Source organism: Apodemus sylvaticus, chromosome 2 (assembly GCF_947179515.1).
Source record: "Apodemus sylvaticus chromosome 2, mApoSyl1.1, whole genome shotgun sequence".
Taxonomy (NCBI): domain Eukaryota; kingdom Metazoa; phylum Chordata; class Mammalia; order Rodentia; family Muridae; genus Apodemus; species Apodemus sylvaticus.
Genome location: NC_067473.1, coordinates 92,548,652 through 92,562,423, shown reverse-complemented (window position 1 = coordinate 92,562,423; position 13,772 = coordinate 92,548,652). Strand labels below are relative to the sequence as shown.

General features: G+C 38.6%; 1 protein-coding gene across 1 annotated transcript in view; it reads right to left on the bottom strand.

The window, feature by feature from the left end:
* Window positions 1-4,330: 4,330 nt before the first annotated feature.
* The window catches only part of Prdm5 (PR/SET domain 5), a 182,674-nt gene continuing 173,232 nt past the window's right edge, over window positions 4,331-13,772 (bottom strand). The window contains exons 14-15 of the mRNA XM_052173854.1: window positions 13,603-13,707; window positions 4,331-5,000 (exon numbers count right to left, since the gene is read on the bottom strand). Coding sequence (XP_052029814.1) covers window positions 4,836-5,000; window positions 13,603-13,707 — 270 coding nt within the window. The 3' untranslated portion in view covers window positions 4,331-4,835. The remainder of the gene's footprint in view (window positions 5,001-13,602; window positions 13,708-13,772) is intronic.

The window sequence follows — 13,772 nt, the reverse complement described above, 5'->3', positions numbered from 1 at the left end:
GCCACACTTGAGCTGGCCAGATACCCTTTAGTAAATATTTGATTTTTGTCCAAGCATATAATCTATTTTAGGGAAGGTTCCATGTGCTACTAAGTAGAGCTATATTCTTCGGTATTTGGGTTGAATATTCTGTAGGTATTTGTTAAGTCCATTTGATGAATGGTGTCAATTAATTCTATTCTTTCTATCTTTTTGTTTTTGAAATTGCATTTTAATCACACAATTTCTCCCTCCAAACCCTCCCTTATGCCTCTCCATTCTTTTGCTCAAAATCATAGCTTCTTTTTTTATATATTGTTATTGAACACATGTATATACATATATTCCTAAATATAACCTACTGAGTTCATATAATGTTACATGTATGTAGCACTTAAATGCTGACCATTTGGTAGAAGACAGCCCATAGGCATGCTCTACCTTGGGGATGGGTACTCTTCTACTCCCAGCTTTATTAAGTTGCCTATAGTTCTTTGCCTATAGTTTCAAGGTTCAGGCCTTGTGGCTTTTCTGCTGTGCAATTTGGCATGTTCCTTAGTGAATCCTTGATCATCTCCCGTTTGAGCATTCATGTTGGTGAGAATTTATTTTATGATGTCACTAGGAGAGACAACCTCACAGCATAGTCCCTGCTGTCCTTGAACTCACTATATAGAATATGTTGGCCTGGAATTCACAGAGATCTGCTGGCCTCTTTCTGAGTGATAGGATTAAAGGCAAGCAGCACTACTCCTGGCTTTAATCGGTGTCCTTAAATCCAGTAGTGCATTTTTATTGGGTGTTCCAAAGTTTGGTGAGTACATATTTAGGATAGTAATATCTTTGTGGTTAACTGTTCCCTTAATTACAATGAAGTGTCCCTTTTCAAAAATCTCTTCTGATTAGTTTTAGTTTGAAGTCTATTTTGTCAGATACTGGGATAGCAACACTTTCTTGCTTCCTGGTTCCATTTGATTGGAGAACTTTTGTCAGTCTTTTTTTTCTAATGCAGTGTCTATACTGAAAACCAGGATGTGTCTCTCGTATACAACAAACAGGATTTTGTTTCTTGATCTATTAAATAAGCCCCTGTCTTTTGATTGGAGAAGTGAGGCCATTGATATTTGAAGTTATTATTGAAAGGTATTTGTTAATTTTGGTGATTGTATTGTAGATGTTTGTTGTGGCTGTTGTGTTCTCAGAGGTAATTTGTATTTTAATAGTTATGACTTCAATTATGGCTTCACATTTCTTTCCACAATCTCTTGGTTATGTTTTTTATTCTCTTTATCTCTATCTCACATGTTGCTTCCTATATTTTCTTTAGATTCAGTTTAATGTATATAGATTTTTTAGGCTGTGAATATTATGGAAAGCTTCTTCCTTCTTCACCTGTGCTTTTGCATTCGGGAAGCTTTCTTCAAAGATTTTGTGGGAGATCTGGACTATGTCATTTACATTCTTCTCCCTCTTCAATGCTTATAATTTAAGGATTTGGTCTGGTTTCATACTGAACTCTTCTGTATGTTTCTTTCCTGGGTTTTAAAGTAAATTGTCATGATCCCCAACCCCCCTTTTTTTAGTTTAGCTCTTTTGCTTTGTCATCAAGGTCTGATATCCTCTCTTCTGCTTGATACATTCTACTTGTAAGGCTTTCCTTTGAGTTTTCTAGTTGGGTTATTGTGTTTTCCATTGTTCATTTCATCTTGAGTTCTCTTCAATGTTTCTGTCTCTCAAGTTCTGGATTGTCTTTGTCATTTCCATCAGCCTTATGTTTCTAAGTTATCTATTCATCTATCTATCTATCTATCTATCTATCTATCTATCTATCTATCTATTATTCTATCATTATCTATTTATCTATCTATCTATCTTTCACTGATCTACCTACCTATGTATTTATTATTGACCAATTGGCAACATTCAGATGTTTGTTTTCCTTAAGTACCTACTCCCTGATTTCATAGAGCTGTTTCTTTGTGTATTCTTTAAATTCCTTAAATGCTTTGATGGAGTTTATGATCTTTTAAGTTTTGTGTCCTTGACTTCACCTAGGTAATTCTCATTAGCAAAGATTTCTCTAGGACTGGTAGCTTTGGAGAGGAGATACTGGCTTGATATTTTATATTGTTTGTATTTTTGCAATGAGATTTGGGGATAAGGAATCCTTTTGTTAGTTCTGCCTGGCATAGACAGAGCATGTTGGGGCAGAGAGGATGTGTAGCTGGATTGAACCTAGGACATAGAAATGTCTCAACTGAAAGGAAGTCAGTTGGGAAGAGAAAATTCTATGTATGTATGTATGTATGTATGTATGTATGTATATGTATTCTAGGATGTATGTCCTCTTTTAAACCTGAAGTGTGGGGGTAGATAAATCTAAGTAGAAAGGTTAATTAAGGGAGGGGTCTGTGGGTTGGAGTATAGGCAGGGTGCGCCCTGTTGGAATCCTAGAAATTAGTTGAGGGACAGGTGGGGGTTGCCAGACTAGACCAGGACAATGGATGCAGAGCTCAGACTAGATCTGATCAGGACACATGATGGGGAGGGCCAGGTCGACTCACTAGGCTCACTAGTGATGGATATGCAGGATTTGGAGAGGTTGGATATAGTACAGGAGGGCTATCCTTTCTAACCATACTGATAATGTAATCCAGGATCTCCTGCATGCCAGACAAGGGCTCTACCATTGAGTTACATCCCTATCTTTCTACTACTTTCACCTTTAGCCAAGGTCTTGCTGGTACCCAGGCTGGGATGGAACTCACTCAGCAACTGAAACTATATAAGTAAGTCTTTTGAAGAAGAATGAAGCACATTTATAATATTCTAAGATACTCCTTTGGTTTCAATCTTTTGATAAGTGAAGTTGGAGCTCTGGAAGGTTCCGCTCCCCCATCGGTGAAAACTTTCCTTGTGTATCACCCTACCCCAGGATGAATTCAGTGCCTCCTCTTTGCCAGTTTACAGCAGCATGGCAACACCACAGTGTCAAGAGCTATTTCCCTAGCAGCCCTGTGAATTGTGTCCATAACTCTGAGATTACACTAAACTGGTGCTTGGTCTCCTTTCCAGTTTCACATCTACACCGCAATCAAGATCAAAATCTCTTACAGAGAAGGGTGCATCCTAAGGACAAGCAGCCATTTTAAAACATCACACAGTACTGACTCTGAGAGCTGCTCTTACTCAAGGGATACTGAGCACACTAATGACATGGGAAATACTTCAGATTTAAACATATACTGTGGAAACAAACAACAGTGAAAAGCAAGACTAGACATTTCTCAAAATATAGTCTCTAGTTTCAGAAAGAAAATATTAGATAGCCATATCTAGATATTTTCTAAATTATGATTCTAGGACATACCCTACATCTCTGCATCTGTGTTAATATTTTTTAAGTCTTTAAAAATTATATAGAACATATTATCATCCTATTTTCTTAATGTCTCTCAGATCTACCTCTACCTCCCCACCCCTTTGAACTTAATATCATCTTTTTAAAATTCTTTTTCTTTAATGGCTGTAGGTCCATCCACTGGAGAATAGTTGACTCACCAAGATCACCCTTAAAGAGAGCTGATTATCCTTTCTTTTGAAGTTATCAACTGTCAGTAGTTCCTCAGCTATGAGTGGAAGCTGAATTCTCTTATGCTAGAATGTGCCTAGCTCTAGCCTGTGCAACAACCACAGCTGCAGCAATTCATGAGCGTGGTGGTCCCACCATGTTTCAGTCTAGTCCTCCTCAATGTCTGGCTCTTTAAAAGCCATCTTAGGTAAGTCTCAAGCACAAAAAGCATCTTCAAAGGCTTTAAAGAGGCCTAAAGATGTCTATAGAGAATCTCTGTGTTTCTTGTGACTCTAAGATTCCCAAGTCCTTGGCTAACTTTTCTAACTTTTCACCACCAAATGACTTCCTTTTAATTTACTTCCCTCTCTTCAAAAACTGGTGCTTATCACATAGGTCCATGAACTGGACTCCTTTGTGTTTTTCAGTTTTGTCTATATATAGAGAGAGACAAGGCTCTGAGAACTGTTGTACCTGTATTGACAACCATGGCCATCTGAACACCAGGGCCATCTCCGTGTAACTGATGTGATGACAGGAAATGACTTTCTATTTCTATCTTGGCATGTTTATTACTGCTAATTTCTAAGAATGGACATTGAAACTCACAAAGGTCAGTCTGTTAAAAATAAAATATAGCAGTTATATTTGTGTCTACTATATAAAGCATCTTCACAATATGAATACAAACATCCAAATGATACGAAAAGCCAGTGTGTTCTCAGAAATCTATAAAATGAACAATATTTTAATAGAAACTTTAGTTCTGAAATATCTCTTTATTTTAAGGTAATTGTTAAATAGGATGAAATCCTTGTCTATTTATCAAATATTTTCATGCTTGAGATTATAAAAACACATGGTCTTACTAGTATCTGCAAAGAAGTACTTGGGTATCTTGAATTCTACGTGAATTAGTAAGAGCCAGCTGCAATATCTTGCATTTGCATGTGAGCACCCCTCACCATACACATGAATAACAACATAAAGGCCTAATGGGTATATATAAATAAACTTCATAAAAGAAAGTCAGGAGCTGTAACTCTCTATTTAGTTTTTAATCAGTCAGAACACTATACATCTACAAAATATTTTTTTTCTATTTGAATTTCTTTTTTGGTAAAAGGAAGATTTTTTTTCATTTATAGATTCCAAAGATAGGCACATAAACACTGTCAGATCAATGCCTTCTTTTTGGCTATGTCTGTGAAGCCGATCAAGTGAGGAGAGTCTGGGATTCATATTAGAAGCTCGTTCACATGGTTTGGGTCCTTGATGGCTCCTCTTAGCTGTCAGTTACACCATGGATATTGTCCATATGCACTTTGAGGTAGTCGTTCCTTGTAAACTTCTTATGACAGAAATGGCATTCTGCCATCGGACGGTTAGGATTGTGAGTCATCTTGTGTCGGATGAGCATTTTCTTCAGGCTAAATGCCAAGTCACATACCTAGAAAAGAACCAGAGATTCCACATTTATGGTGACAGACCACTCTGTCATATACACAATATACATTATGAAAATTTCTTCTTTCAAGTGTGTGCTAGTGGGCTTATGGGCAAATACTGCTCTCAGAACAAACGGAATTTCACACCCAGACACAGAAGCTAACTGTAGTTCCCAAGCATCACTGGCATTTAACTGCATGGCTTGCACCTCCCTCAAGCATCCTTTGCTCTCTCCAGCTCTGGACTTGAGAAACAGTTTCCTAGGAACATACCTTTCTGAGCATAATAAAGTGTATTTACAGTTCATAACAACTCCTTAAGTGCTGTGATTTACAGCCTAGATGACATCTCTCCACAGGGCATAAATACACAAGACATATTTTACTGTAATGTTTTCAATTTAGCCCCACTTGAGATGTGACTGGCTATCAAGGCTTTAAGAGTTTAAAGCACTTGTGGTGTGATCAGTTAATGATATTTAAGTATTATTACCACTTGTGATGTGATTGCTTAACAATGCTATAAGCATTACAACTCAAATTTATTACCCAGGATTCCATTTCCTTCTTTCTTGTTGTTTAACTAAGGCATATAAGCAGTTTATTTCACAGCCTGACAGCCCAGCTTACCATCTCCATCAAACACCCTGGTAATGAGAAGTATACAGTAGCAACACGTAAGTAAGGCACAGTAACTTAAGTCATAGAGGGAAGCCAAGCGCAATTTGTTTGAAAATAATAACTACTTCAATAATATAGAAATAATTTAGAGACAAAAGTCATAATACTGATCAAGGAAACACTACAGAAAGCTGTTGCTCTAGAGAAGGCTTGTGAAGTGAGTACAGGAAATGGGAACTGTGTGCTCTGTCCTTTATGGAGGGCAGAGGATTTACTGTCACAGCAACAAGAAACACAGAAAGGAGTCAGACCGGAATGTGGCTGGGAGAGACTCAGCGTAGAAGCAGCTTACAGTGGAGGACGGGGGCACAGCTAGTGGAGGGCTGGCGAGGCGGGCCTGCCAGGCGCTCATCTCTGCTCAGTGTTCTCAAAGCAGCCTTAACTTTTCCTTCACAATGTGCATCCTCAGCTTATTGACTGATCTGTGTGGTTTTTCTGAATATATCTCTGTACTATTGTAAGGAACTTAAATGCTCAGGTCATTAATCTATAAATATATATGAATTTACAAAAATGAAATGATGATAGATGACAGAAGGAAGGAAGAGGGGAAGAAAGATCGACATAGCTATCTGCATATTTGTATCTATCTATCACATATCTGTCTATATTTATACATATGTATGTGTATGCATAAGGGGGACTCTTATGAGCAATATAAATACCTCAAAAACTGAACAATTTCAAAGAAACTAAAGTGTGTTTTTATGGAACATACCTTCATGTGAAAGAAGTACCAAATTATTTTATATATGCTCTAATTTACATGTCCTATTTTTCTGGTCCCTTCTTGAACTCAGTGCCAAAGTAAATGCTCACAACACTTGCAGTGTCTTCTTGCAGATAGTACAATGAGTCAATCCCTTTCAGTGGTGGCTTCTGTTCTCTAGCCAATGTCACCCTGCAGGCCCCTCCTTCTCTTTGACCTCCTCTCCCCAGGATTCCTTACCCCCCTATCTCCTCCAACCATGCTGTTTGCTTTCTTAAAATGCTCTTATCCTCATAGCTGACTCCTCATCTTCTAAGCTTAAACAGATAAATACACAGAGACACATAAACACAGATTATCCTTTCCTAATTACTACTTCAGAGCTGTTTGGTTTTTGTACCTTCCCTTTTCAATCTTTATCGTAAACGGCAATCAGGTATTTATCAGTGTTTTTTAATTTAACATTATACGCCTTATATGATCTCTGTAATAACAGAGGAGGTGTGACCTTGTCACCTTTGTGCCAAGCATGGCTTTCATTATTGTGCAGATGCCCTCTTAGTGATTCCTGCACATTGCTTGATTCAGTTCGGTTTCTGCACGTCTGAGTAGATATATCCCCATTTTCAGGGAGATGTGCAGGTTAACCAGATTGCCAAGCATCAGAAAGTGATTTCTAGAATAAAAGCCAGGCTCCCTGCACTCAGCCCGCACCTCTTCTCTGGGGCCGATCCTGGTTTCAACTGGAGGTTCTCACTTTAAATTGAGATCCGTAAACCTCTTTGTCTGGCTCATACCATTTTAAGGAGTAAAAGTGACCTTGAGAACATAAATACAGTTTCCAGATATTTTTGGTGCATTGTTGTGAAGGGAGGGATACTGACTCCTAGTCCATGTCCATAGTCTCCATGGGGAAACCACAGCAATGGCAACCAGAGAGGATGTAAGGAAGCTGAGCAAGACGCTGAAGCTATTGCTAATGGCTGAGAGAACGAGGACGTCGAGAGAGTCCACATGAGAGTGGACAGGAACAATCCAACAGACTCTGTACAATGTAGCCCCGGCAGAGCATTAGCTGTCCTTGGAGAGCACCTGATGTCATACTTGTGAAACAGACTACTGAGATGCAAAAAGATTGCACTCATTAGCTTAAGTATTTAAGTCATTAAAGGACTCCAAGGATGCTCAGAATAAATCAGCTCCAAGCATAGCCATTTAGAGTCACACTGAAAACAAGGGAGGGTTAAAACTGCCCAGCAGGGCACCTCCGTTTCTTCTCTTCCACCAGGGATTCTCAACCCTGTCCAGACTTAGTACCAATTCAAATATCAAAAGTGGTAAAGCATTATTTTTTCACTATTATTCTAAGATAAAGGTAGACTCATTTTGTTTTAGAATAAAGTAAAACAAGATGTTGAAAAGTACTTTCATAGTTGGGAATGGGAATCCTAAATAAACTTAAATCATTTGAAATGTAAATAAAAAATATATCAATAAAAAATATTTAATGAATGTAATCATCACTCGACTTAGTAATAAAATGACAAAGGATATACTATTTCTGGAGTCAGTAGTCTAGGATAAATACTCGTAGGGACATTAACTCTGTACCAAGAGAGGCACAAGTGAGCATACTCAAGGGCTGGAAGAGATTGGGGCAAGCATGAAGAAGTGGGGCCACAAAACGGAGATGTGGAAGGAAGCACTTGACAGTGATGGAGGAGAATTATCTCCTAGGAGAGGACAAGACTGAAGGAGAAGAAAAGTGGGGAACTGAGGTTGTGCAAACACTGTTTACTTGAAGTAAGTATAGCTTAGAGGCCATTATTAAAAAGACTTGAAAAGAAGTTAAAAGCTGGAAATGAACTCTGAGGATCTGAATAATCCTAAAAGAGAGTGGTAATATATCATGGAACGGGTAAGAAGTTGCGGAAGCGTTCTAACAGAGAGTAAGAGAAACTCCATTTGGTCCACAACCAGAAGGTCAAAAGCTACTGTCCGGGAGGCTTATTCCATACTCCTTTCTCAGCTAGATTTAGACATGGCTTAAAGACAGTAGTTCACTCATTTAAATGTTCATTCTTAAAAATACTTCCAGCAACCTTTTTATATGTCAGGTTTAGTCCTATGCTTGCAAACAGAGAAATCAATAATGAAAAAACAAAACAAACAAATAAAAAAGCAAAAATGAAAAAAAACCCTCTCCTATTTTCACAGACCCATAGTACATAAAAAGTAAATAAAGACCATCAAGATGGCACAGTGGATAGTCAGGGTACAGATATCAGAAAGAGAACTAAGTCCCTTCAAATGTGCATTCCCTAGTAATAAACAAAGGGACGAACAATGCAATGCGATGCAGTAAGGCAAATAACTAACAAAATATGTAATATTTTGGGTAGATACAAGGAACATGGAGGAGACTATGAGGTGAGGGCGGGCAGATGATAAAATACAATAGGGAGTAATTTGAGCAGGACCAGAAGGGAGTGTAGGAGCAGGCCATGAAGATGCTCCAAGGGCCAGGCAGGATGGAGCACAAGATCCCAGCACTTTGTGGCAGAGGTGAGAGCATTGCTACAAAATACTGGAACAACCTGGGTTACAGAGTATAATCTTGTCTCAAAACAACAAGAAAGCACTAACCAACAGACAATGGGAAAACAGAAGGAAACAATACAATACCCGAAGAGAAAGGTGCTGAAGCGGAGGAAGCAGCAGCTATGAGGGCTGCTGGTGAGCACGGTGAGAGAGATGAGTACACCAGAAAGGCTGGGGGTGGGAGGGGGCATGAGCAGGGTTAGTGGGGAGGATGGCAAGGGTGCAGATCCTGGGGATTCTGTGTTACATGAGATCATGGTCACTGAGGGATTTTCATATAGATAGTCAAGTGCAACCCCTGGGCAGATGACTCTGGGTGGCACGTCTTTGCAGATTGTTAGCAGCAAAGATGCAAACAGAGAGAGAAGCTCCTCTGCATCCCAGGGACTAACAGGGTGGCTGAGCATGCATGTATAGTGAGCCTAGAGTCACTAGAAAGGCTGAACGGATTTGCTGCCTCATCAGATGGTAGGTACGAGAGAAGGATGAAAGCAGCAACAGGAGTGTAGAGACACATATACAAGAGTATTGACACATGAGGGTCACATGAAGACAAAGGCCTGCAGTCCAGGTTACCACTCACTTAAATAAATTAAGATCAACAACAACTCAACGGTTCTATGAAAGAAATATCAAGGCATTGAATCAAAATTAATAATAATAATAATAAATTAATAATTATAATAAAGTCTAGTACTAAAGTATAAATTTTACCAAATATTCAGAGTTACAGCAATGCCGCTTTTCTATAGTGAGAAGGGCACTTTTAAAAATGTATTACCTGGAGCCTTGTTACTACAGCAAGATGACATTAAAAACAAAGAAAAGTAGAGAATAGTATTTATGGATTGAGATGCAAGCATCCACAAACACCCATGCATGTTCGTACACCTGCCACACACAAATGAAACAATCACATGTAATGAAACTATTAAATGAATTCTAAGCCATGACCAAGTAGAAATTATTTAAAGACTGCAATGGAGGATCAAATAAAAACAAACAAACAAACAGAGCCACATCACATTACTAGAACAAAGAAAAAGACAAATGTGGCTATAAAATTTAGAAGTGTTTGTTGGTTTGAAAACAAATGCCCACTCAGAAAATTTCATCAACAAAACCAAAGGTGTTTATTAGAGTCACAAGGATATTCAAGGATGGGGAAAACCCAGGATCTTTGTACAATGTTGACCAGACTATAATGTGGTTCAGCTCGAGTGGCTAACTGGATATACAAACCATTCTCAGTGGAGGCCCCATGCCAAGCCAGCAGACGAAAGCTAACACAAAAGGACCTCGGTGATATTTTGGGAGACTTTATCTTCTAATAATTTTTTCAGACATTGTATGTTACTTGTCTTTTGCTTATATATTATGCTTTCCAATTTTGTGGGGTTTAGTATTTATGTGTGTGTATGTGTTGTTTATATTTTTGTTTTTGGTTTCTTTGCATTCTAAAGAGAGAGAAAGAAGACATAGAATTAGATGGGTAGGAAGGTGGTAAGGACCTGAGACATGACAGAGGGGAAGCCTTGATTAGAATAATCTGTAGGAAAAATATTTTCAATAAAAAAGAGTAAACTCAGATGTTCCATCCCCCCCAAAAAGTGAAAACAGGTACCCCAATAATTTTATGTACACCCATGCCTGCCAAAGCCAATTAGTAAAAACAGCAAAAGCAGAAACATCAAATGACTATCAATGGACAGATTGATGAGCAGTTTTGATTCATTAGCAAACAGGGCATCATCAGCCATGGAAAGGAATAGCCTGCAGATGCATGCCACACTGAAACAGAAGTCAATCTCAAACGTCAGTATAGTATAAATTCATTTATATGAAATATACGGGAAAAGAAATCTATAAAAATAAAGCAGAAATGATTTTCAGCGCATAGAAGAGTTGGAAAAACAGCTCAAAGAAGTGGATTTTCATTTTCTTCTTTCCTTTTCCCCTTCTTTCTTTCTTTCTTTCTTTCTTTCTTTCTTTCTTTCTTTCTTTCTTTCTTTCTTTCTTCCTTCCTTCCTTCCTTCCTTCCTTCCTTCCTTCCTTCCTTTCTTTCTTTCTTTCTTTTTGGTTAAAGAAAAATGCTTTGAAGCCAGATAAATGTGAGTACACAACAAGGATAATGTACTATGCCACCAAACTCCAAGCATTTATAAATGGCTAATTTTATGTTAAGTAAGCACTTCACAGCAAGGAAGATGCTCCAGCAGAACTTGCTGCAAAGCTTGATGATTTGAGCTTCATCCCAAGGACTGTGCCAATCAGAATTCCCCAAAGAAACAGAGCTGGTAGAATTAACAAATATATAACATATATGAGTTATGTATATCTGCACGTATGTGTGTATATGTTATATATCTACACTTATGCAAATGTTAGATACATTTAAATGTACACACACACACACACACAACACACACACACAATTTATTGGAGTATCTTAGTCCAAGAGTGGCTGTCTCCCTTGGAAATGCCAAGGATTGTCTATCTCAGCAGATTCAATTTGATGTGAGAGTTGAAGGAAGTCCCAGAAAGCCGCCAGTTTCCTAGTTTTCAGTCTAGAATGGAATCCTGAAAAAGTAGGTTCTAATACAGGTAAAGAGATGCTTCACCTGCAGGAAAGTTGAGCTGATCAGCAAGAGTGAAGGCAAACAGGCAAAAGCAGAAAGCTTCCTTCTTCCACGTCCCCTCCTGTGAGGTGCCATGAGAATGGGCAGCCCAGATTTAGTGTGGGTCTTCCCACCTCAGTGATCTAATGAAGAAAAATCCCTTACAGGTATCCCCTGCTGCTTTGATTATAGTTATTTCCAGATATAATCAAGTTGACAATGAAGATTAGACATCACAGTACCCACATTCTGGAATGTGGATTCACACAGGTTGCCCTCTGACCTCTAACCTACACCATGACACACAGATGTCTACACGTGCATACAAATGCATGAAATGATTTTCAAAAACATTTCAAAGTATCATGTCAGAGGGAAATACACTTGATGAGAGAGGGTGTACACTCCAGCTGCTAATAAGAACGGGAATTTAGAGGGAGCAATGGATTTGGGTTGGCTAGGCACAGAGAAGGAGACAGTAGGTTAAGTATCAGTAGGAGGTCAGGAGGACAGGATTGTGGAGCACTGACAGCCTCTGCTCCATTAAGCAGGGAAATTCAGGAGGCTCTGAGAATGCGGATAATTGGAGAGTTTTGAAGTCTTGGGAGTGAATGAAACAGATGTAGACAGAAACATAACAGACTAGTAAATTATAGCTTAAAAAGTCACACCATAGATCAGTTCACCCAGGGAAATGCTCAACAAAACTATTCTGGGCATGTCAGAAGTAGGTTGAGTATGACGGAAGCAAAGTGTCCATCCATATTCAACCGGCAGAGTATTTCAGGCCTGAAATGGTTATTTGTGTAGTTGTACATTCAAGTCACTTAAATTGCTTCTGTCTCTATAAAAGAATCAAGCCAAATGAAATTATTAAGGTAGGTCCAGTTCAGGACCATGGTCTAGGTACATGCATTTCTTTTGCTACAGGTGGGATTCCTTACAGCGTGAGGAGATGAAGGGATTTTATGAGTAGGAATATACTGCTGCTTTAGCCTACTTGATGCTTTATAGGACAGGGAAACTATGCTGCATTTGTGAATTTTCTTTCACAGAGACTCCTTGTACCACATGTTCCCTGTTGGAACATGCTGATGGGATTATGCTCATCAGTAAACTCAGCATTTACAATGAATTTGTTGTTCTGAGCTATTTCATACATCACAACTTTAATGTTTCTTATACTAAATTCCACTGAGACACACACACACACACACACACACATCTATCTATCTATCTATCTATCTATCTATCTATCTATCTACATATATATAATTTTTATTTAGTGTGTGTGTATGTGTGTGTGTATGTGTGTGTGTGTGTGTGTGTGTGTGTAAAGGACATGCACCTTGGTGCCTTCTCTTGACATTTGGGTTGATCCACTGACATAACCAATAACCACTGGTGATGAAATCATTTCCCCCAATCAATGCTCTTATTAAATTTAGCAAGAACAGTAGTACTTTTTCCATTAAAAAACAGTGTAAACAGCAATGTCAATTTATTTTTTGGTTCAATTTAAATATCCTAGATAGATGTCCTAAATAACATTATTTGACCTAAAGGAATTTATATACAAATTCTGAAAACTCAGTTTGTACTTAACATCTATGGTTAGCTAAATATAGTTTTTATATTCTAATTTTAAAAAGAATTTCAGACACACAATCATTATATTTCAGTTATATTCATTTATAGATTCAACTGTCACTAACTTGTCAAAGACTTGGGTCTAACTGAGTTGCCTCAAACTCTGCCAAATTTACACCCTGGAAGAACAGCTCCATGGAATCAGACACTGGGAGATATCCTGAAGAAAATCACATTTTATTTGCTGCTAGAAAACCATCATATAGAATATGAATGCCAAGAGCATGCAACCCAGAGTTAGGGGCAGTACAAGGCACAGACATACAAATCATACACATGCACAGACAAAGACATCCCTCCTGGTTACTACAGAAGACCAGAGAAGAAAAGGAGAACCCGACTCACGTCACACTGAAAAGGCTTTTCTCCTGTGTGCGTCCTCTTGTGTTCATCGAGGCCCCGCTTCTGGCTGAAGGCCTTGCTGCACTCTGAGCACTGGTAGGGCTTCTCCTGCAGGAAAAGGGAAGAGAGCACCAAGAAGGTCAGACACCTAGTAGCCTTGGGCTGAGCCTCCT